Below are 22,970 nucleotides of genomic sequence, written 5' to 3' on the forward strand. Positions count from 1 at the left end.
TTCAGGCACACGATGTAGTAACAAGCTCAGGGGGAGACAAGAAGAAATTTTCAAGCTAATTGAAGACGAAAATCAAAACCATCTTGATAATGAAGGACATTTTTATTGTGTTATCTATATGTTGTCTATAATCATCAAGTGAATTGTCCAGTGACTTGAGTTTCCACTCCATTTTTGTCTGTATAGGCCCAAACCGCTTGGGTGGGAGCTTTAACTACTTCCACCAGGTATGTTATTTAAGAAGATTTCAGAATGTACAGACCTTGTGTTGAGGGAACATATCTACCGATTGTATTATACTGCCCTCTTGCAAGCGCTTGATACAGTGCTCTGAACACAGCAAGCGCTCAATAAATATGACTGCCCTCATCAATTTGACCAACACAGGGCCATGGAAAACTACAATAAGTTGCTGTAGCGGTGGTCCCCCACCTCCAAATTGAACCATCCATGCATGCAAGAGAGCACGACTTGAGGCAGTGATGTAATGGGTGGGTGACTGTTGGCAGTGGGCACGCAAACCTTCCATGAATGCCTAAGAGTTTGCTCCCCCCCAATCCCGACACAAGGGAGGAAATAGTTTACGATAGTCACTAATCCATTGTGTGTGTGTTTGTGTGTTGGGGGTGTGGGGGAAGAGTCAGGGAAGGTGGGGAGAGGGCGGTGTTACATTATATTTGGAAAGGTTTTCCACGACAATTTCCCTACTGGCTAATTCCCAGTTTAGAGCAACTCTTCAAAAATTTTGGTTGACTGACTTCACCTTACGTAAACCAAGAACTGTGCAGAAGAGATAAAAAGTGTCATGATCCACGACATTAAGGAATCTTAAAAAAAAGTCCCTGTTTACCCAGACCACAGAAAAAATGAAGTGAATCTTTCGCTTCACCACGTGTTCCTAATGCACTATGAATACTAGTTATATTTCCCTCTCTTTCAGAATATGATCTCTTGGGCAGAGTAATTCTGACCTTAGCTTCAGCCCCGGGGGGGATTTTTCCTGGGTACGTTGGAACCATTAGAAAAGAGGCAGATTTGCAGAACCCTTCTAGTATAATAAACCAGCGACGAACCTTTCAGATATTGACTCTGACTTGACACGTAAATGCGTTTCAGTTAGTCCCAATTAGGATGATATGCCATGGTTATTTAAAATAAGGGACAGCTAAAGAGCTCAGCGGCAAGTGGAACAAGGCGCTTAATTCAGTATTCATCAGAACTTAGGCATTCTCTATTCAAATGATTAAAGTTGGCTACGTGTTGGACAACTCTAGAAAATCCTAACCACCCAGAGAGGTGAGGTTTGGCCTGCCAGTTGATCTTCCTCAGCTCTGTTCTATGGCCAGCAAAGCTAGAACTCTATAAATCTCCTTGGGGGCTCGGATCATGTCTTTCAATTCTACCGTATTATACTCTCCCAATCCCTTAGTTCAGTGTTCTGCGTACAGTAAATACTAAATAAATACTATAGATTGATTTTGAAAAATGCATGACATGTCCACCAAAAGTTTCTCTACTTCCCCAAATTGGTCAGTGAGTGTGTTCCACTATCGTCTCCACTGACTTGTCCCTGACATTGTGCGTATGTGATCAGTTTTGCCCACATGGAAACCGTCCCAGGGGTATTTTTCCAGCATCCCACCGGCCGGATCATCCCCACACTGAGCAGAGTGGGAATTCAAATTGCCAGTATGGATTATTGAGAATAGAAGTCTCTCTTCTAGTTCGGCTAGCTAGACGGCTCACCCGCTACCCACACCTACCAGAAAACTGAGGCACAGCATGGCCTAATGTGTAGAGCACAGGCCTGAGGGTCAGAAGAACCTGGGTTCTAATTCCTGCTCTGCCACATGTCTGCTCTGTGACCTTGGGCAAGTCATTTAACTTCTCTGTGCCTGTTATCTCATCTGTAAAATGGGGATTAAGACTGTGAACTCCGTGTTAACTTCTCTGTGCCTCAGTTACCTCATCTGGAAAATGGGGATTAACTGTGAGCCTCACGTGGGACAACCTGATTACTCTGTATCTACCCCAGCGCTTAGAACAGTGCTTGGCACATAGTAAGCGCTTAACAAATACCAACATTATTATTATTATGTGGGACATGGACCGGATGCACCCTGAGTAACTTGTATCTATAGCAGCGCTTATTACAGTGCCTGGCACATAATAATAATGTTGGTAGATACAGGGTCATCAGGTTGTCCTACGTGAGGCTCACAGTTAATCTCCATTTTACAGATGAAGTAACTGAGGCACAGAGAAGTGAAGTGACTTGCCCGCAGTCACACAGCTGACAAGTGGCAGAGCCGGGAGTCGAACCCATGACCTCTGACTCCGAAGCCCAGGCTCTTTCCTCTGAGCCACGCTGCTTCCCCTTAGACCATCAGAACATGCCAGATCATCAGGATAAACCGACTTTGCAATGGACATGCCTTTATTTTGTAAATAAGACACTATTAGCTGATATTATCATGTTTGAATTTTAAATAGTTCCCTCTTTTGAGAAATCATGGTGGTCTTCAGCTTTGGATGATGCTACAAGTTACTCAGAAATAAGCCCTAAAGGGAATAGGATCCTTTATTTAATTCAAGTGAACATTTTGTTCATCATAGCTGGAAGAGAGCATTCTCCATTTCCCTAGCTCAGAATGTATTCTCTGAGGACTTCAGATAGGCCCCTCCTCCCCCAGTGATTTAATTAAAAGATAAATGAACAACTGTTGTTCTTTCATGAGAAAAATTGACAAAAAGGAAACTGCCGAAATGAGAAGGGAGGGCAGGGAAGAAGAGGCAGCTAGAAAAAGGACAAAGAAGTAAACAAAGAGAGCAGTAAATAAAAATAAGATACATCATTTAAGTCACCCAGAGGATAAGAGGGAAAGTAATCAACTGCATATGGAAAACTGTTTAGATGTGAGTATAGGGCAGACTAAAAATCAATCTCATTGTGGCTTATTTTTCAAATTAATCTAGCACATTTATCCAAGCTTTCATAGTTTCAGTTCCTTTTTACTACATTATTGTCTCCTTCTCCCACTCCAGATCAAAGTCAGCAGGTATCAAAAGAATGAGATGCAATTATAAGTTCAATGACTGTATAAATTTCTTCAGTAAATTAGATAACTTACTGTTATCTATTTGAACCTGAATGTTGGCAAAATATTCAGAACTGAGTGGTATTAGCAAAGCTCTTCTTTGTTGTGACTTTTGTTGTATTTTCAGAGTAAGGTACCCAGATTGATACCTGGATTTCTTCCTTTGAAAGCCTGATGTTGTTTTCAGTGTCTCATTCATGTCTCAAAGTGGTCAGTCTCCTGCAAAGCCCCTGTAAATGTCTCTGTCTCACAACCCAAGATCAGAGGAATGAAACAAGAGGGTGAATAACCACCTAGACCCTCAATTTGCCCTCTGTGACCTTGGGCAAGTCCGTGTGACCTTGGACAAGTCACCCAATTCTCTGTGCCTCATTTACCTCGTCTGTAAAATGGGGATTAAGGCTGCAAGTCCCATGACTATGGCCAACCTGATTAGCCTGTAACTTAATACAGTGCCTGGCACATAGTAACCACTTCACAAGTCCCATTGAAAAAAATAAATGTGAAAACTAAAAAAAACCAAAAAATAAAAAAATCCCTACAGTTCTGAAGGAGTTCTGCACGTTCCCTTGTATTTAATGCTTTCATCCTTCCCAATTTCTTCAGAAATGGATCCAACTGAAGTTATTATTTTCACCCTCATTATTATTAGTAATAATAATTGTGTTATTTAAGTGCTTACAATACGTTAAAGACGTGCTAAGTGCAAAATAATCAGGTCAGACATAATAATAATACTGTTGGTATTTGTCAAGCGCTTACTATGTGCAGGGCACTGTTCTAAGCGCTGGGGTAGATATAGGGTAATCAGGTGGTCCCTCTCGAGGCTTACAGTTAATCCCCATTTTACAGATGAGGGAACTGAGGCACAGAGAAGTGAAGTGACTTGCCCACAGTCACACAGCTGACAAGTGGCAGAGCCGGGAGTCGAACTCATGACCTCTGACCCCGAAGCCCAGGCTCTTTCCACTGAGCCACATAGTCCCTGTCCCACATGGGTCTCACGATCAAAGTAGGAGGGAGAACAGGTATTGAATTCCATTTTGCAGATGAGGAAATCAAGACACAGAGAAATTAATTGGTTTGCCCAAAGTCACACATCAGGCAAGTGTAGCAGAATGCCTTAGTGGAAAGAGCATGGGCCTGGGAGCCAGAGGACCCGAGTTCTAATCCTGTTTCTGTCGAATGCTTCCTTGGCGGCCCTGGGCAAGTCACTTAATTTCTGTGTGCCTCAGTAATCCTCCTCTTCCTCCTGCTTAGCCTGTGAGCCCCATGAGGGACAAAGACTGTGCCCAAAGTAATGCACTTGTATCTACCCCGGCACTTAGGGCAACATTTGATTCACAGTAAGCGTTTAACAAATACCATTTTAAAAAAAGGTGGAGCTGGGATTAGATCCCCGGTCGTCTGACTCCCCAGGCCCCGAGAGAATCTGAAATGCTTTGTCTTTAACACAAGGAAAAGGTGCTTTGGGATGGATGAAGACCACCTGCTATAGTAAACAACCGCTTAGTTAGCCAGAAATGGATTTACTAACTATAAGAAAGGGAGGTCTATTGGTTGGTTAAATCCTTTCAGACCCTAGACCTCAGTCAATCCGTGGTTTTAACTAAACACTGCTCTGTGCGGAGCACTCTTGGGGGTGAACAGTGCAACAGAGTTGGTAGACACTGTGCTCACAAAGAGCTTACAGTCTGGAGAGGGGGGCAGACAGTGAAATAAATTACAGATAAGGGAAATGACAGGGTAAAAGGATATGTACTAAGGTGCTGCGGCGCTGAGGGTGGGTGGGTACCATGTGCTTAAAAGATTTGTTAGGATTGGGTCCAAGGACAGTTTTCTCTGACAACGATGGCAGTTCAGTTGGTGGGCAAGCAAGCAAAAATACAGTCCTGGTTCCCGCCCAGGCTGACTAGAATGTCCTCTCTTTTCCCATTACACCCCAACTCATACACTTGGTTCCTCTCGACTCACCTTCTCATGGCTCTTTATCAACTCTCCCGCCTCTTTCCCCTTACTCAAGGCTTTCTTCCTGCCTGGAACCATCTTCCCCCTTCACACCATCAGACCAGAGCTCTCTCCAACTTCAATGCTCTTCTGAAATCCCACCTCCTCCAGGAGGGCTTCCCTGATTATTTTTGCTTCCTCTTGGATCATATCCTCCTATCCGCCACCTCAGGACTTTTCTGCCACTCCTCCACTCGTATGTTGACAACCACCCCTCGCATAACTGTGTACGTATTGCATACTCTACTATTTACTACTTACTATTACTAATAATTTTCTTCTCATCTATTTTTCACTCTCTCTTCCCTGCTATCTGCAGTTCCTTTGTGTCTGTCTTTACCCTGGTAGATTGAAAGGTACTTGAAGGCGGGGATTTTATCATCTAAATCTACTGTATTCTCCCAAGGCATCTAGTAGCGGTGGTTCGTAGTGGATAGAGCACGGGCCTGGGAGTCAGAAGGGCCTGGGTTCTAATCCCGGCTCCTCCACCTGTCTGCTCTGTGACATTGGGAAAGTCCCTTGACTTCTCTGTGCCTCAGTTTCCTCATCTGTAAAATGGGGATTGAGACTATGAGCCTCATGTGGGACAGGGACCATGCCCAACCCGATTTGCTTGTACCCACCCCAGCCCTTAGTACAGTGCCTGGCACATAGTAAGCACTTAACAATTTACTATCATCATTAATATGATAGTAGTAGTAGCATTCATTCAAGGCTTATTGTGTGCCAAGCACTGTAGGAAACACTGAGAAAGAATAGAGTCTTGTGAATTAGGCACCATCCCTGACCCTTGGGGGGGCTCATCCAGTTCTAGGCTTCGCACCCAGTAGGTATTCGGTGAATGAGATGACGGCAAACTTCATCAGCTAGGTTCGTTGCCCAGAGAAACCCGTCGTTTCGGGTTCTGTCGACATCTGTGGCTGGATCAAGCGTCCGTGGCTTTGGCTTTCACGTTTCCTTTCTAGATGAGGCTCTACGCAGAATAATGAACACATAAAGAAATCCTCTGCCCTGAAACCTTTAACACAAAATGTCTGCTACAATTTATGTCCTGTTGGAAAAGGGACAGAGAAGTGCAAATGCTTTACTGTAGTGTGTTGGGGCATATTGTCGGTGCCCAATGTACTTTGAATAAGTGCCAATAATATTCCATTTAAACCAAAGCATAATTGGCCTAGATGTAATATTGCTGGCATGCATCATTTCCCTGAGAAGAAGAGATTTAATAGCAGGATATTGCTCCGCTACCATAGTGAAAGTTTTTCTTAGCCCAAATCCATGAATTTTGTTACGTAAGACCTTAACCAGCTTTTCACTGTTGGACCTAGAGCAGATACATTTATTTTGAATTTCTCTCTTCAGGTTTTAGTTTCTGGAGAGAGAAGTATTGTTTTAAAAACTAAGGAGCAAGCCATTAAATCATGATGCCCTAACATCTCTCGTATCCCTCAGGGGAACAATGCCTTTACTTTTCAAAAGTAGTGGAGACCTAGATGTTTCTCGATGCGTGATGGATGTGAGGCACAAATTCCGAAGTGCTGTCATCATTTTAAATGGAAATGGGCGCAAATTCTCAATGTTACCAGAGGCTACTTTAGAAGGGAGTGCTAATTTGATAGGTCCTTAACCAGGGTGATTCTGAAGACAGTCCAAGTGGGCTTCTCTTCGTACTGATTGCCCTACTCAGGGCAGCCACCCTGCAGGTCAGCAGACCCTTCCCGTGGGTGACATCCCACCCCCCCAGGAGGGAATGGGGGAGTTCGACCGAGGCAGCAGGGCTTGGCGACTCCAGAACCCCAGTTCCCGCCTCTGAAAGGGAAATGGTCTCACCTGCTCCACCTCCAATAGGAAGTTGGGGGGTGAATTCCACCTGAGGTAACATGGAAGCAGCCGCGTATTCTGATGAGGGTTTGGGCCTCCTTGACCAAAAGCTGCAAGGGCAAACCAACCTTTAAGCCCTGAGTTAGCAGGACGAGGGCTGCCTTGGGCAGGTGAGAGCCATATCCCGCTAGTCCCGTCTCAGAGTCCAGTCCAGAAACCCAGGCGTCCGCCTGGTAGCACATCAATCTTTCCCAGCCCCTTATCCTGCAGCCAACCACCACGGGGAGGACTGGGGTGGGGGCCGGGGGGGATTTGAGGAGAGTCTTCAGGGTCCAGACAGCCTGGCGCTAGTCAAGGGGAGACAACAGCACAGCACCACCTAAGCCCTTTGGGTACCAGCTGTTAATCAGGCAGATGCACAGGTCACTCAGAAGGTCACATGAGGGTATAATCTTACCCGCAAAAAACTCTTGCCTGCGCAACCTCAATCTAATTACTTTCAGTCTTTTCATGCTGAACTGTGACATGCGGTACTGGAAACAAATCCCTCCCCTCTGTCTAGAGCTGGCTAACGAGGCGGATTGTTGGCAGGGTCGTCCACAAGCATATGGATCCTGAAAAATCTGATTTCAAAATATTAGGCTAGCCCTATGCAGGCTCTTCTTATGAGTTCCTTGGAAGGATGGTGCTACTTACATTTAAGGTCTTATTGCTTGAAATTAAGCCATGTCCAGGATGGCATTGCGTTGGATTTGTGATGGGGAGATGTGGTCAGATTTTTCAGTTTAAGATGATGCGATCCAAGGCAAACTGAATTTGAATAATGCACAATATCTCTCAACCCCCTACAGAAGATGAATGACGGTGGCACCCTGCGGCGGTTCAAGAGGCTGGAAAAGTTTGACTTGCTGGTCGGGCGCCTCTAAAACCAGTATTAGTCATTGTGCTTTGAGAGGCTAAATCCTATAGGGTTGCCCGATAAAGACAACATAATTAATCTAACCTTGTCCACTCACTCTCCACATCATGTGAGCCCTCCTTCCGGGGGACGGATCTTCAACCATTTTAACTGCTTTGCTCAAATAGAACAAATGTACACTGTTTCTGAGATCCCTTAATGGAAATATAATATGCCTTTGCTTAAAATAGTTCCCTTCTCACCTAAGGCTAAGCCAAGGAGGAATAGGCTTAGGCAGGAGAGTTGAGCGATTTATTCCTCTTGGGAACAAATGGTGCGGCTGGACATTTGATATTCTCCCCAACCCTAAACCCCACAGCACTTAGGTACGTATCTTTAAATTGTATAATATAAATTATTTATTTATTCATATTAATGTCGGTCTCCCCCCTAGACTGTAAGCTTGTTATGGGCAGCGAATATGTCTGCTAATTCTGTTTGTATTCTACTCTCCCCAGAGCCTAGACCAGTGCTCTCTGTAAAAGTAAGCGCTCTATAAATACCAATGATTGAGACAGAAAAGGACTTCAAAGATCCTGGCACCCCAAATGGGCCCCTTTTCCAGAGCCACAAGCAATTTTACTTAGCAAATGCAGATTTGCTTTGGAATGTAACTCTCTCAGAGCTTAGTGTGTGCTAAAAATGAGCTACCTAATCTCCCTCTTGCCCCACCAAAACCACAGTTTGGACCTCAATTATTTGGATATTTTAATGATAAAGTTCCCTGCCTTAAATATCCCGGTAACTGAGGGCAAGATGGGTCCCCTGCATCTTGTCTGATTTTCCTTCACTCACCAATTCGCCTCTCCCCTGACCAGAGCAGCCCGGGTTCAATCCCGGAGGCCGAATCGGCTCAGCTCTTCACGGTCATCATTCCTGGCGGTCACCTCAGCAGGCGTGGGCCCGATGAGAGAACAGAACTGCCCTGCTTAAGCGGAGATGGCTCGGTTCCCAGAGTTTGGCAGTCTGAGGCTTGGCTAGATGCAGCTCTGTTTCTATCGCACCCGGCATGAAACCTGGCCACGAGAGTCAGAACCGTAGGCTCCAGGAGGGTTACTGGAATGCCCTTTTGCAGACTTGGAACTATCCTAGGACTCCATCCTTTCCCTGAAGGGCAAGCTCTGATTTTTCTACTTGGTAATTAGGCTGAATCAGTCTGAAGGAGATATTGTCATTCATCACTGAAAACAGTGAGAGACAGTAATAATGAGCTCTGATTTCCTGAAGTTGTTCAACTAAATCTCCTTGAGCGGGAAAAGTTCGGGGCAGTTCTACAGAGCATAACAAATGTACCTAAATATTCCTCTGGGAGAAATGAGAAAATCAGCTCGATAAGTGAGTAATTCCTATGTGTAATTAGTGATCAGCTGCAGTTGGAGGCAGAGATGTGTTGAGATGAGGAATCAAGCAAACAGGTAAGCCAGAGATAGCAGCTCGAGTGGAGGCGGAGATCGTTTGCCAAGTGGTGAGTTTATGGATCTGGTGATCTAAGCGGACATTTGTGTATCTCTGAAGACCAGAAGCATTGCCATCCTTGAGTATTTGTGGAATGCCCGCAGGATGCTTTGCATCGTGTGGACGCTCTACAGACAAGGTGTAATACAAACCTTCCAGAAACCCAGTTGGTTTGTTCAAACACAACCTTTCTTGCGCGTCACAAACTGTTGGCTCTTCAATTATATCATTCCCTCCCCCAAAAATGATGGTCATAAATCGAAAATCCATTTATAAAAAGAATCAAGCAAATGTGGGAGGTTAAACACTCATTTTTGCTTTGAGATCTTCGGGGTAATGTTTTGTATTTTACCTTCCTGAGACCTTAAGTGGATCTTTTCTGGTTTTCTCCACTTGCCGTGGCTAGGATTTATGCTTTTTACTGCCATTTGCCTGGGACTGCCATAGCACGCTGAAGGCCCGATGCCGTGAGTGAGCTATGCAGGTCATTCTACACCAGCGATGATAAAAATCCGTTCCACTTCCATCACGACCAAATGACAAAAAAATTTATTTCATTGGCTATCTGTTGATCTCATTCTACTTTTCCTTTCTGAAAAACAGTGGCAACCACGGGAACAAAACTTTGAGAGTTGGGCATCCCTTTCAAAAGACAGCATACAACCCAGTGTGATCTGAGATTGTAGTGGAAAGAGCACGGGCTTTGGAGTCAGAGATCATGGGTTCGAATTCCGGCTCTGTGACTGTGGGCAAGTCACTTAACTTCTCTGTGCCTCAATTACCTCATCTGTAAAATGGGGATTAAGACTTTGAGCCCCACGTGGGTCAACCTGATTCCCTTGTGTCTACCCCAGCGCTTAGAACAGTGCTCTGCACATAGTAAGCGCTTAACAAATACCAACATTATTATTATTACCTAGGTTTTCATTAGTGAGCATTAGGTGTTTCAGTGACCTTTTTTAAATCTTCTTTTCCTTTTCCTTCTCCTTCAATTTTATCTGAATGCACATTTTCACTGCTCATTTGGCTAGAACACTTAGGGAGTTAGGGAATATTTGATAACGCGATCCCGTTTGGATTCATTTCAGCAAGGTGTTGGAAGAAGTAGTCTACGTACATGGCATGCACATGGCACTGGACCTGGAGAATACCGCAGAGTGGATAATAATCATAATAATTTGGGTATTTGTTAAGCACTTACTATCTGCCAGGCACTGTACTAAGCGCTCGGATGGGTACAAGCAAATCGGGTGGGGCACAGTCCCTAACCCACATAGGGCTCACGATCTTTAATCCCCATTTTACAGATGAGAGAACTGCGGCAGCGTGAAGTGACTTGCCCAAGGTCACACAGATAGAACGGGATTAGAAACCAGATCCTTCTAACCCCCCACCCCGTGCTCTGTCCACTAGGCCAAACATAACATCGGTTATAGAAAAACCAAGTGCTATCAAAATCAAGGCTTTGTAAGATTTGGCTACTTGCGTGGAGCAAAGATATAAAAAAAAATTGTGGTATTTGCTAAGCAATTACTATTGTGCCAAGGACTGCACTAAGTGCTGGGTAGATACAAGATAATCAGGTTGGACACGGTCCCTGTCCCACCTAGGATTCACAGTTTTAATCCCCATTTACAGATGAAGTAACTGAGGAGCAGAGAAGTTGAGTGACTTGCTCAAAGTCACCTAGCAGACAAGCGCTGGAGCTGGGATTAGAACCCAGGTCCTTTGACTACCAGGCCCGGGCTCTTTCCGCTTGGCCACGCCGCTTTCCTCTAATTTCGTTTCGTTTCCACATTCAATTGTACAGCTCTGAGCATCTATTCCCTCTGAGAAGGGGAGAATCAGGCTTATTTGAATGCTCTGGGTTACTTGTCCAGTTCTCCTCTTGGCAACAGGGAAATTGGAAACAGCAGGCCCTGCCAGGAAATCCTCTCCGAATCCCCATGCTGGTTTCTCTCTGGGCAGCTTCCAGGCTCCATGGCCCCTGGCAATATCACTTCCTGTTTCTGCTTGGAAAGCGGAGACGCTTAAACGGGAGAAGTGCAATGATGGCTGACCATCTGGAAGAATCGCCACCTGTTCATCACTCGAGTAGTGCCAAGCCCAGGTCGGACCACTGACCCATCCAGCCCAAGGATAATAATAATAATAATAATAATAATGTTGGTATTTGTTCAGCGCTTACTGTGTGCAGAGCACTGTTCTAAGCGCTGGGGTAGACCCAGGGGAATCAGGGTGCCCCACGTGGGGCTCACAGTCTTCCTCCCCATTTTCCAGATGAGGGAACTGAGGCACAGAGAAGTGAAGTGACTTGCCCACAGTCACACAGCTGACAAGTGGCAGAGCCGGGATTCGAACTCATGACCGCTGACTCCAAAGCCCGTGGTCTTTCCACTGAGCCACGCTGCTTCTCGTGTTCTGCCTCCTACCGCTGTCCACAGGATGCTTGGAGTAACCATGTGATGTCAGCTCCCCCCGACCGGTCTCCTAAAGTCTGGTGTTGTACCATGGGTCATCCCCTTAGTGCACTGTCAATATAATAATGTTGGTATCGGTTAAGCGCTTACTAGGTGCAGAGCACTGTTCTAAGCGCTGGGGTAGATACAGGGTAATCAGGTCGTCCCACGTGAGGCTCACGGTTCATCCCCATTTTACAGATGAGGTAACTGAGGCCCAGAGAAGTGAAGCGACTCGCCCACAGTCACACAGCTGACTGGTGGCGGAGCCGGGAGTCGAACCCATGACCCCCGACTCCGAAGCCCGGGCTCTTTCCACTGAGCCACGCCGAGAAGCTCACGCTGGGGACGACCGGGCTCCCCGTCTGAGAGGAAACTCATCATTCCCCCTCTACCGCGTTTTCTACTGAGCTACCGTTAATTCAGTAACAGTACCGAGCATTTCATGTACGAATCCCGTTTCACCGAAACGACTGCTAAACCGGCAGGACGCAAAGTGACCGAGTTCTGCAGACACCAGATCATGTTCTTGACTTCATTACCTTACTGACTGCATTTTGGTTCGCAGTCATCCGGGAAGGAGAAGAATCTGCGGTTACGGTTTTTTCCAGGTTTTCTAGAACCAGACGCAGGTAGTAGGCAGCGGAGTCCCGGACCTCCTGAGAAAACTCCCTGAATGGGACTTAAAGCAAACAGAAGGTGATTCCAAAGTCTCCTGCTTTTAAAAGCAACGGCGACGAATAGTTTGGGTTGCTCTAGGTGGAGAAAGGCTGCAGTTGGCAATGTTCTTTATGCATAGGAAGCGACTGATACGTGCTCTATAGGTATTATAGTGTTTCGGTACATTTGTATTATACGCACACACGCACGCACGTATATACGTCTCCCATCCTTCACGTGTGGTTCTAATATGTCCATGTGTGGTAGATCTTTTTTTTTTTTTAATCCCTATCCCATTCCCCTACCTCACACCCAGTCTTTCTTAATGGTGCTCTCTCCCCTGTATTCTTTTCTCTCCTGCTTTTCTGTGCTCTCTGATTTCAAGTTGCTCCGAAAATATCCTGGTGCAGTTCTCTGTCACTGGCAGTTTCCCCGCCTCGATTTCCTCTCTCACGTTTCCCCGCCCCTTTCCTGGCCTGGTGGCTGTGCACGCGTAGAGTTCTCTTCTCCTGGGCAGCTCAAAAGGACTGAAATGAGAAAAGTGTTCCCCCCTGACTTTTTCAAAGGGAAACGGCGGCGCTAAAATTACAAGTGGAATTTTAAAATTAATTTTCTAAAGCCGCTGCCGACTGGAAAAGGGCAGCGTCGCATGACCCAGGTGATCTTTTTTTTCCCCTTCCCTGAGTAGAAATTAAGTCTCTAGCTTTAATTTCTCCAGGGAGGCAGAGGGCACACCTTGGCAGATCAGAGCCCCCGCACCTCGTGCCAGAACGAGGAGGGTGCCCCAAAGCATCCTGGAAACAGGTGGTCTGTGGTAACATCCAACTGTTCACACAATTCCCTACTGGCTGCACGGCATCTGCTGACTTTTCGCTTGGTGAGGAACGGAGCCCAGGTGAATGCCGGGAGGTGTGAGAGCCAACAGATGGCGTTTTCAGAATCTCCACTTGCCAGTTGGGCCAGAAGGGGAGGCGACTTTTTTCGTGACTGCTGGAGGGGCTGGGGAAAAGGTGGATGATTAAAAAATAATTAAAGAAAACAAGACTACTGTCTGTTAAAATGGGCTCGCCTGGAGAGAAACGAAAGATTCCAAAGTCAACGGCCCTTCCTCTCTTCCTTGGGGCTACTGATGATCTTTCTGGGCCCAGAGGAGGAGTGGAACTACTGACGCCTTGCTCTCTGGTCCCTATCCAGCTGACCTGAGGAGAACTCAGGAACTCAGGAAGTCATCATTATCGTCATTCCTATTAATTGGAAACAGCGTGGGCCCGGCAGTCAGAGGACCCGCGTTCTAATTCCAGCTGGGCCACTTGTCTGCCATGTGATTTTGTGGACAAGTCACTTAATTTCCCTGTGCCTCGGTTTCCTCACTTTTACAATGGAGATTAGATCCTACTTCCTCTGAGTGAGACTGTGAGCCCCATACGGGACAGGGACTGCATCCAACCTGAATATCTTTGTACCCAGATCCTCTGAGTTTCCAGCCCCAGGCTTTTTCCACGAGGCCACGCTGCTTCTCCACCATTGAACATCCTGACCGGTGAGAAAAGAAGTCTGCGCATCGTTTCTTGGTTTCCACGGCAAACTTTTCCACTGGGCCCCGCTGCTGCTCTAGGCATCCTGTGCTCCAGCTCCGCCATCAGATTGAAGAGCGAAACATTGTTCCCAACTTGAGGGAAGCCCAGATTGTCCATCCTTACCGAGAAGCCTCTTAGAGCCTTCAGGGGATAGAATTGTCCTGCGTCTGCTGCGGTGACTCTGCCTCGGATGGCTCCGGATGTGCACCAGGCTACGTAGGTGGGTTCAGTTGCGTGAACCACACTCGTGACGGACAGCAGTGTGTGGGGGTGGGTGTGTGGCAGGTGGAGTGGAAGCATTTTTTTGCCCCAGAAAGGTAGTCTCCCCCACCCTACCTCACCTGACTGATCTCCTCCTAGAAAGCCCAGCCTGCACACTCCGTTCCTCTAGCACCAGCTTACTCACCGTGCCCCGATCTCATCTATCTCACCGACACCCCCTTTTCCACGTCATCCCCCTATCTTGAAACTCCCTCATCCTCCATATACACCAGACCACCACTCTCTCCACCTTCCCAAAACATTACCCAAGGTCACGCCTCCTCCAAGAGGCCTTCCCCAGTTAAGTCCTCATTTCCCCAGTTTATTCATTCATTCGATAGTATTTATTGAGCGCTTACTATGTGCAGAGCACTGCACTAAGCGCTTGAATAATAATGGTGGTATTTAAGTGCTTACTATGTGCCAAGCACCGTTCTAAGCTCTGGGTAGATGGGAGGTAATCAGGGTGTCCCACATAGGGCTCACAGTTTTAATCCCCATTTTCCAGATGAGGTAACTGAGGCACAGAGAAGTTAAGTGACTTACCCAAAGTCACACAGCTGAGAAGTGGTAGAATCGGGATTAGAACCCGTGACCTCCGACTCCCAAGCCCGTGCTCTTTCCACTGAGCCACGCTCTCCCTCGTGCGCTATCTGTGCACTTCAATCACCGGTGGACACGTGATATTCTCCCCGACCCCACAGCACTTATGTACATATCTAGAAATTGTATATTATAAATTACTTATTCATGTTAATGTCTGTCTCCCCCTCTCAACTGTAAGCTCATTATGACTTGTTCTCTCCCAGACGCTCAATACAGTGCTCCGCCTGGCTCCGCCACTTGTCAGCTGTGTGATTGTGGGCAAGTCACTTAACTTCTCTGTGCCTCAGTTACCTCATCGGTAAAATGGGGATTAAGATTGTGTGTCCCAGATTGTGGGACACCCTGATTTTCTTGTACCTACCCCGGGGCTTAGAACAGGGCTTGGCATGTAGTAAGCGTTTAACAAATACCGTAATTATTATATTAGTAGTAGTAAGCGCTCAATCAGTCTGATCGATTGATTGATCCCCGGTTTTATCGTGCAGGGACTCCTAAGACGTAGCCTTTTCTGTGCTGCACCGAATGGCAATGTAATCCATGTAAGTCCTTCCTCTATTTCTGATAGTGGGTGGAGGGGGACCAGCTCTCTCTTCCCCAAGCATGGGCAGCCGTATGCCACGGGAGGCCCCACTGTCCATGGGTTACCCCGGGTGCACGTCCCCTAAATGGATGCGACTTGGGAGAGGCAGAAGCATGGCCTAGTGGGTAGCGCCCGGGCCCGGTAGTCAGAAGGACTAGGGTTCTAGTCCCAGCTCCACCACTTGCCTGCTGTGAGAGCTTTGACAAATCACTCGACTTCTCTGTGCCTCGGTCATCATCTATAAAATGGGGATTAAGACTGTGAGCCCCATGTGGGAGAGGGGCCGGGTCCAATCTGAGTAGCTTGTGTCCATCCCAGCACTGGGAGCAGTGTTTGACGCATAGGAAGCGCTTAACAAATATCATTACTATTATTATTTTCAGGCAGCTATGGGGTGGCGGGGGCAGAAGGCATCAGTTGTACTAGATTAGCAAATGTAAGAATATATCCATCCAAAACTGGACTGTTTCTCAGAGTGGCACCAAGATGCTTAAGGGAACAGCGATGACGGTTGGTTGCCCTTCTCAACAACCTCTTGATTAGAAGCTCCTCGTGGGAGGAGATCGTGCCTACCAACTCTATTGTACTGTACTCTCCCAAGCGCTCAGTACAGCACTCGGCACACGCTAAGCACTCAACATTTACCATGGATTGATTGATTTGTATTGCTTGATCCCTTATTCTGTACAGGCCGCCGTACTAAGCACTTGGTAGAATACAGTAGACTCGGTGGGTGTGATCTTTTCCCTCAAGGAGTTTACAGTCTAGTGAGGAGTGATCTTGACAGAGGCTAAAATAAATACAGGTGGGGGAAGCAACAGAGTTGAAAGCTGTGTACGTGAGCGCTACGGTGGGGAATGGTTGGAGTGAGTTACGCGGGGAGTACTCAGACATACAGGTGACCAGGAAATGTTGACGTGCCAGCAGAGAGGGAAATGAGGGGAGATGAGATTATAATCAGATTTTAATGAGATTTTAGAAGGGCTCTGAACGTGGGAAGAGCCGTGCTCCGTTTCTCCCCTGAGTACTTATTACAGTGCTCCGCACTCAATAAATACTATCGATCGGCTCCCCTCTCCCCCAGCCGAACAGGGAAAACCGAAGCCGTCGGGTTACCGCGTCCGAACCGACAAACACCAACAGGTCACGTTCTTAGGCTCAAACTAGCCGAGCCACCCGGGGAGAGTCAGCGGCTCTTCCCTTCCTCAACCGACTGAGCGAGCCACCCCGCTTTTCCCTCTGCGAGCGCTTTCTCTCGCTTAGTCTTACTAGGGAACACACAAATGCTATCGCCCGTAACGGAAATGAGTATCAACTTGTAGGCATTCACTGCAGATGCCTCCCTCTCCCTGTTGCCGTGGAAACAGCAGTCTCCCTGTGCCTAAGCAGTTTATTTTGTGGGTTCTCGGCACTGCAGTCGGGATGCTCTCCGTAAATACTCTGCGTTTGCATGATGCAGCTTGGACCCGACCCTCTTGGCGGTCCGAACCAGAGGGTTGGGTTTTAGTATGTGTCATTTGTCCCGTGAAGCGGAAAAGTACTTGCACATGTAACAGGCTGCATAGCCCCAAAAGCTTCAACTCTGGAGAATCTTGTTTGAATCCAGAAGTTAGGGGAAGTGAAGCCAAAAGTGGGGAAAGAGTGGCATGAAATCTAAGCCAGCAGCTCTCTGGTTTTTAGGGTGCTAAAATAAAGCCATTCTTACCTTTGTTCCGAACCTCGTCGCTATTAATCGCGGAAGCTCAGTTCCTCACGGCCACAAATAGCAGCCAATAGGACTCTGCTGACTTTGTCACCAAGGGAAACAGGAGCGCAAAGGCTCTGTTTTGGAACAGTAGAAGAACCATAATCCTCTGAGAGCATGATACACTTGAAAAATCCGGGGGCTGTTTCTTGTTAGCGTGTAGGGATAATTTTTTTTAAAAAAAACAGCTGATTCAGAAACGCCAGTCTAGAAGACTCCAACAACAACAAATGTTTGACTCCGGAGAGTTCCAATGGATATGTTTTCTCTTGCAAAAGAGGGATCTACTTTACGGACCGAACAGTTGTTCAAGCAATTGCTTCCTGCGACGTTACATTGCCATCTCAAAAGCCGTCAGCGCCTTCTCCTTTAATCACTGCTTAACATCTACGTGTAGCAGGGCGAGATATTGTCTGGTGAGCGAATTACTCTCTAGGTGAAACTCTGCCCCATTGTGGGTTTGGGATTCATGAGCACATTTAGGCCAGTATGCGAGCACTTAATGGGAGGCCGGGTGGCCTAGTGGAAAGAGTGTAGGACTGGGAGAGAGGAATCCTGAGTTCTAATCCTGTCACTGACCTGCTGTGTGACCGTGGACATGTCACGTAACTTCTTTGGGCCTCCTTTTCTCTACCTGTAAAGTGTAGAGAAGCAGCATGGCTCAGTGGAAAGAGCACGGATTTGGGAGTCAGAGGTCATGGGTTCTAATTCTGTCTCCGCCAATTGTCAGCTGTGTGACTTGGGGCAAGTCACTTAACTTCTCTGTGCCTCAGTTACCTCATCTGTAAAATGGGGATTACGACTGTGAGCCCCACGTGGGACAACCTGATTACCTTGTATCCCCCCCCCCCACAGTGCTTAGAAAAGGGCTTGGCACATAGTAAGCGCTTAACAAATACCATCCGCACCATCATCTATTATTTCTCTATCTGCTCTCCCTTCCTCTCAGGCTTCGAATTCCAGTGCATCGGGAATTCTGATCTGGTTATCTTAGATCCACCCCTGAGCTTTGAACAGAGTAAGTGCTTGATAAATATTTTGACCATTGCCGTTGTTGATGGTAGTAACGGTGTTCTGAAGCAATAGAATAACGTATTAACGGGTTTCTAATTATTTTGAAAAAGGGGAGTGCACCTTTCAAAATGACTTTCATCTGGATGATGAATCTCTCACCTGGAACCACCTCCAGAGGTACAAAAGATCAATAAGTTCCTTCTAGAATGTAAGCTCATGTTGGGTAGGGATCGTGTCCGCCAAGTCTGTTGTATTCTTCCAAGCACCTCGTGCAATACTCTGCACACAGTTAAGCGCTCAATAAATACCACTGAGGATGATGATTTGGGAACATTCCTCTGGGCTGATCAGTCAACTGTATTTGTTGAGTGCCTTCTGTGTGCCGAACACTGTACTAAGCATTTGGTAGAGTACAATATAACAGAGGCGGTAGACACATTCCCTGCCAATGGGGTTTGAGCACCTCCCGAGTATCGGGGGGTAAGAGACGTATAGAAGGAAAGGCTATGATCCCGTCCAGGAAGTTACAGTTGAGTGAGAAGGCAAGCAGACACAAGCTGATGAACAGACCGTCCCTGAAAGGGTGTGAGAGTAAATATGAAAAACCGACACAAGAGGAAACAGCAACAACAAATAAGCAGATAAAGACATGATGCTGAGGAATGGCAAGAGATCACAGCCGGGAAAACCACATTAACTACATTTTTTATATAGAAGCCACATTAAGGGTGAGATCACCTTTTTTAAAAATTCTTGGAGTTTTGGGGCCAGGATCCACGATGAAGAATCTTCAGCCCCACAGAAGGATGGTCTCAAAGTCCATCATCTGTTTTTTTTAACTGCCCCCGCCCCCCGCAGTGTTTAATCCAGAATCCCAGAATCTTGCTCTGCAGTTGATTCTAAAAAGCAACTATTGACTGAATTTCAGTATTATTATTGTTGATATTATCATCATCATTAATCCCCATGGCATTTGTTACACACAAAAACTGCAGATTCACAATAATCAAGCTACAAATAAACCGTGAGCCTCACGTGGGATAGGGACTAAGTAAGAGGGAGAATAGGTGTCCAATTCCTCTTTTCTAGATGAGTAAACTGAGGCACAGAGAAGGTAAGTAATTTACCCAAGGTCCCATAACAGACGAGGGGCAGAGCTGGGATTAGAACCCAAGTCCTATGATTCCCAGGCCCGTCTTTTCCAATTAGACTACACTACCTCTCTAGCAAAGCTGGTCAAATAAGGACCGAAGCTAGGGGAAAACTGAAAGGACATTAGAAAGAAATCACATAAAGGAAAATATCTTTCCCCTCATCACTCTTCAATATGGAGTGACAATCATCTCGTTGTTTAGCACTGTATAAGATCCTTTGGGGTTTGGGTTTGATATGATTCCAACCTTCAACCTTAGCAGTCTTGAGGGAGAGACAAATTGGATAAGCACGGATACAATAAGAATACAGATAGATGGAATGAAAACCTTCGTGGATTCGACAGAATCATGACTTTGGTTTCCTGGAGACGTGCATCAAAATGGTTTTCCAGTATCCTTGTTAATGGGGGCGGGGATATGCATACAGAAGGCACACAGATATTAACAACAAAAGGAGATTCAGGACTGTAATGGTATTTAAATCAACCGTGCTCATGTCACCATCAAAGTCCTCTCAAATTGCAGTCTCCGGCCTCTATATTTTATAGGTCCTAGAGGTTGTAGTGAAAAGATTTGGCAGTGGAGTGCATTAACAGAGGGATGAAGGATAAAGTAGATTTAAAAGCTCGTCCCCACTATGAAATCAAGAGATAAGTGGATAAGCGGATGCTAATCGGATTAAGACCTTATTTAAGTTAGGAAACCAGGAGGTAAAAGGTGTGGTGTTCCTTCTGTCCATCCCTCATTTGATGGAGCGGGCCAGCCTGGCTCAAGATGGTTTGGAATGATGACGGGAATGACACAGTGAGAGCTTACCAGCGTTCTGGGCCACGAGAAGCATTTGCCTCAGACGGGCATTTTCTTTCCTTAGAGTTTGGTTTTCTTTAATCAACCTTTCCAGCACGGCAAAGGGGTGTTCTTCCTCCCGTTCTTCCCGCCTGCCATCCGGCCTCTCCTCTCCTGTCCCCGTCTGGAAGGTCACCCAGGGCAGCGCAGGGCCGGGGCCGGGCCCAGAGCGATCCCTCACCTCTTTCGCCTTCTCCGACTTAACCGCCAAGGTGGGCGGGTCCCACGTGGGCGGCAGCCAGGCCGCTGTGTCCCCCGCCATGTTCCCGGGAAGCTGCCCAGGGTGTTCCAGGTTCTCACAGATCCTCCTCCTCTTGCTGGCTACACAAGCTTCCTCTGCGGCGATTTTGCTGACGGGGAGCGACTGACTAGTGTAGTTGGCATGAGGGATCTTTCCCTTAGGGCTCACCGTCTCCGTTTCCTCTTGCAGCAGCAGGTTTAAAATTTCATTCCCCGAGGCACCTTTCTTCTCGGAAACAAATTTGCAGTATATTTTTTCCTTTTCCTTGCAGTAGCTCATACCTGAAAGGATGACAGTCAGAAGACAGATATAAGGTTGGTGGCTGGACTCTGAGGGCTCCCGATTCTATGAAAAGGGACCGGGATCTTGGGGTCCAGTAACCCAGAGGAAAGAATTTCTCCCTCTTTGTGCTTCAGAGCAGGGCCAGGGACCAACAGCCCTGAAATGCAGTGGAAATCCCAGGGATTACTGGGATTTGGCTAGCCATTCACCTGCTTTCATCCTGGGCAGTGTGATTTGCAGTGGAAAGAGCCCAGCACTGGGAGTCAGGAGATCTGGGTTCTAAACTCTGCTTCACCCCTTGCCTGCCGTATCACCTTGGGCGAGTCACTTAACTTCTCCATGCCTCAGTTTCCTCATCTTTGAAATGGGCACTAAATGCCTGTTCTTCCTCCCCATTAGCCCACGAGGTCCACGAGGAACACTGACGGTGTCTGAGCTGCTTGTCTTGGATCTACCTCAGGGCTTAGCAGAGGGTCAGGCACTTACAAATGCCACTGTTAATAATTGTGGTATTTGTTAAGCACTGGCTGTGTGCCAGGCACTGTGCTAAACTCTGGGGTAGATACCAGATAATCTGATTTGACACAATCCCCGTCCCACTTAGGACTCCAGTTTTAATCCCCGTTTTACAGATGAGATAACTGAGGAACAGAGAAGTGAAGTGACTTGCCTAAGGTCACACAGCAGATAAGTGGCAGAGCTGCTTTTAGAACCCAGGTCCTTCAAGCTCCCAGGTCCACGTTCTTTCCATTAGGTCATGCTGCCTCTCACTGTTATTGTTACTATTTGTGTCTGGAAAGGATCAGGCACCAGGTACCTCTAGACTGTTAGCTTGTTGTGGGCAGGAAATGAGTCTGTTTATTGTTATATTGTACTCTCCCAAGCGCTTAGTACAGTGCTCTGCACACAGTAAGCACTCAGTAAATATGACCGACTCACTGACTGACAGTTGCCTTTATGCCCACTGTTTTTATTGTAAGCCTTAAGCCTTAGCTCCTGCAGCTGAGATCTGGGCTCTGAAAAGGTTTCTTGGGTTTACAGAAGGGTGGGAGACGAGCATAATGGCTCTGCAGCAAATTATGGGGTGCGGTGAGGAATCTTCTCTCCACTCCCCTCATTTCCACCCCATCCCCCTGCGAAACGCCCTAAGTTGGGGCAGATTCGGACAGGTTTCCACAATGCGACGTCACCGCGTTAGCCTGCCTGGTGTAATGCACACAGAGGCCCGTGGGCTTCAGTGGCCATCATCCACCTGGGCCACTTGTGGCCGTCATCCCTGTGGATGTGGCTAAGAGTGGGCTGAGAATGAGGTGCACTTCTGGTTGGGGGACTGTAATGGCTGCCGATATGATGGACCCTTTTTGGGTGTCTCCGAGATGCGCCTGGAAGCTGAACTGCCAGCGTCGGGAGGCCAGTGCTTTCAGTGGGCCTAGGGAGGAAATTGGGAATGGACTGAGAGTGCTGAGGTCAGGAATGTCAAAGGGAATTGGCTTTAGGGATTCTGGAAGTATGTGGGTCTGCCAACTCTGTTGTATTGTACTCTCCCAAGTGCTAAATATAGTGTTGGTATTTGTTGATGTTGGTATCTGTTAAGCGCTTACTATGTGCAGAGCACTGTTCTGAGCGCTGGGGTAGATATAGGGTAATCAGGTTGTCTCACGTGAGGCTCACGGTTAATCCCCATTCTACAGATGAGGTAACTGAGGCTCGGAGAAGTTAAGTGACTCGCCCACAGTCACACAGCTTACAAGTGGCAGAGCCGGGAGTCGAACCCATGACCTCTGACTCCGAAGCCCAGGCTCTTTCCACTGAGCCGTGCTGCTTCCCCACATGCTGCTCAGCACATAGTAAGTGTTCAATAAATGCCGCTGATGATGATGTTAGAGCACATGTCCTGCCTGCTGGAAGTAGAAAAGACAATTGGGCCCAGTGGTTTGAAAACAAATCAATGAATCAATAGTCTTTTTTAGGCACTTTTTACACAACTCTATAGTAAGTGCCTGAGGTAGTACAACTGAGTTACTAGACACTATCCCTGCCCTCAAGCAGTTTAAAGTTTAGCAGGGGAGACAGACACTAAAATAAATGAAAGGTAGGGGAAAGAACCGAGTTTAAAGACATGCATCCGAGGGCTGTGTTGTGGAAAATATTCTGAGTTCCACTTTTTAAACTTAATTACACTTCTGGCCAAATCGACCAGCAACTGA

At 46.9% G+C, this 22,970-nt stretch overlaps 1 protein-coding gene across 1 annotated transcript in view; it reads right to left on the reverse strand.

Moving 5' to 3' along the window:
* Positions 1-22,970, reverse strand: part of LOC103170203 — a 72,449-nt gene that overhangs the window by 16,879 nt on the left and 32,600 nt on the right. The window contains exons 2-3 of the mRNA XM_007667167.2: positions 20,211-20,762; positions 12,341-12,480 (exon numbers count right to left, since the gene is read on the reverse strand). Of these exons, the coding sequence (XP_007665357.2) occupies positions 12,341-12,480; positions 20,211-20,762 (692 nt within the window). The remainder of the gene's footprint in view (positions 1-12,340; positions 12,481-20,210; positions 20,763-22,970) is intronic.

This window comes from Ornithorhynchus anatinus, chromosome 7 (assembly GCF_004115215.2).
Source record: "Ornithorhynchus anatinus isolate Pmale09 chromosome 7, mOrnAna1.pri.v4, whole genome shotgun sequence".
Classification (NCBI taxonomy): domain Eukaryota; kingdom Metazoa; phylum Chordata; class Mammalia; order Monotremata; family Ornithorhynchidae; genus Ornithorhynchus; species Ornithorhynchus anatinus.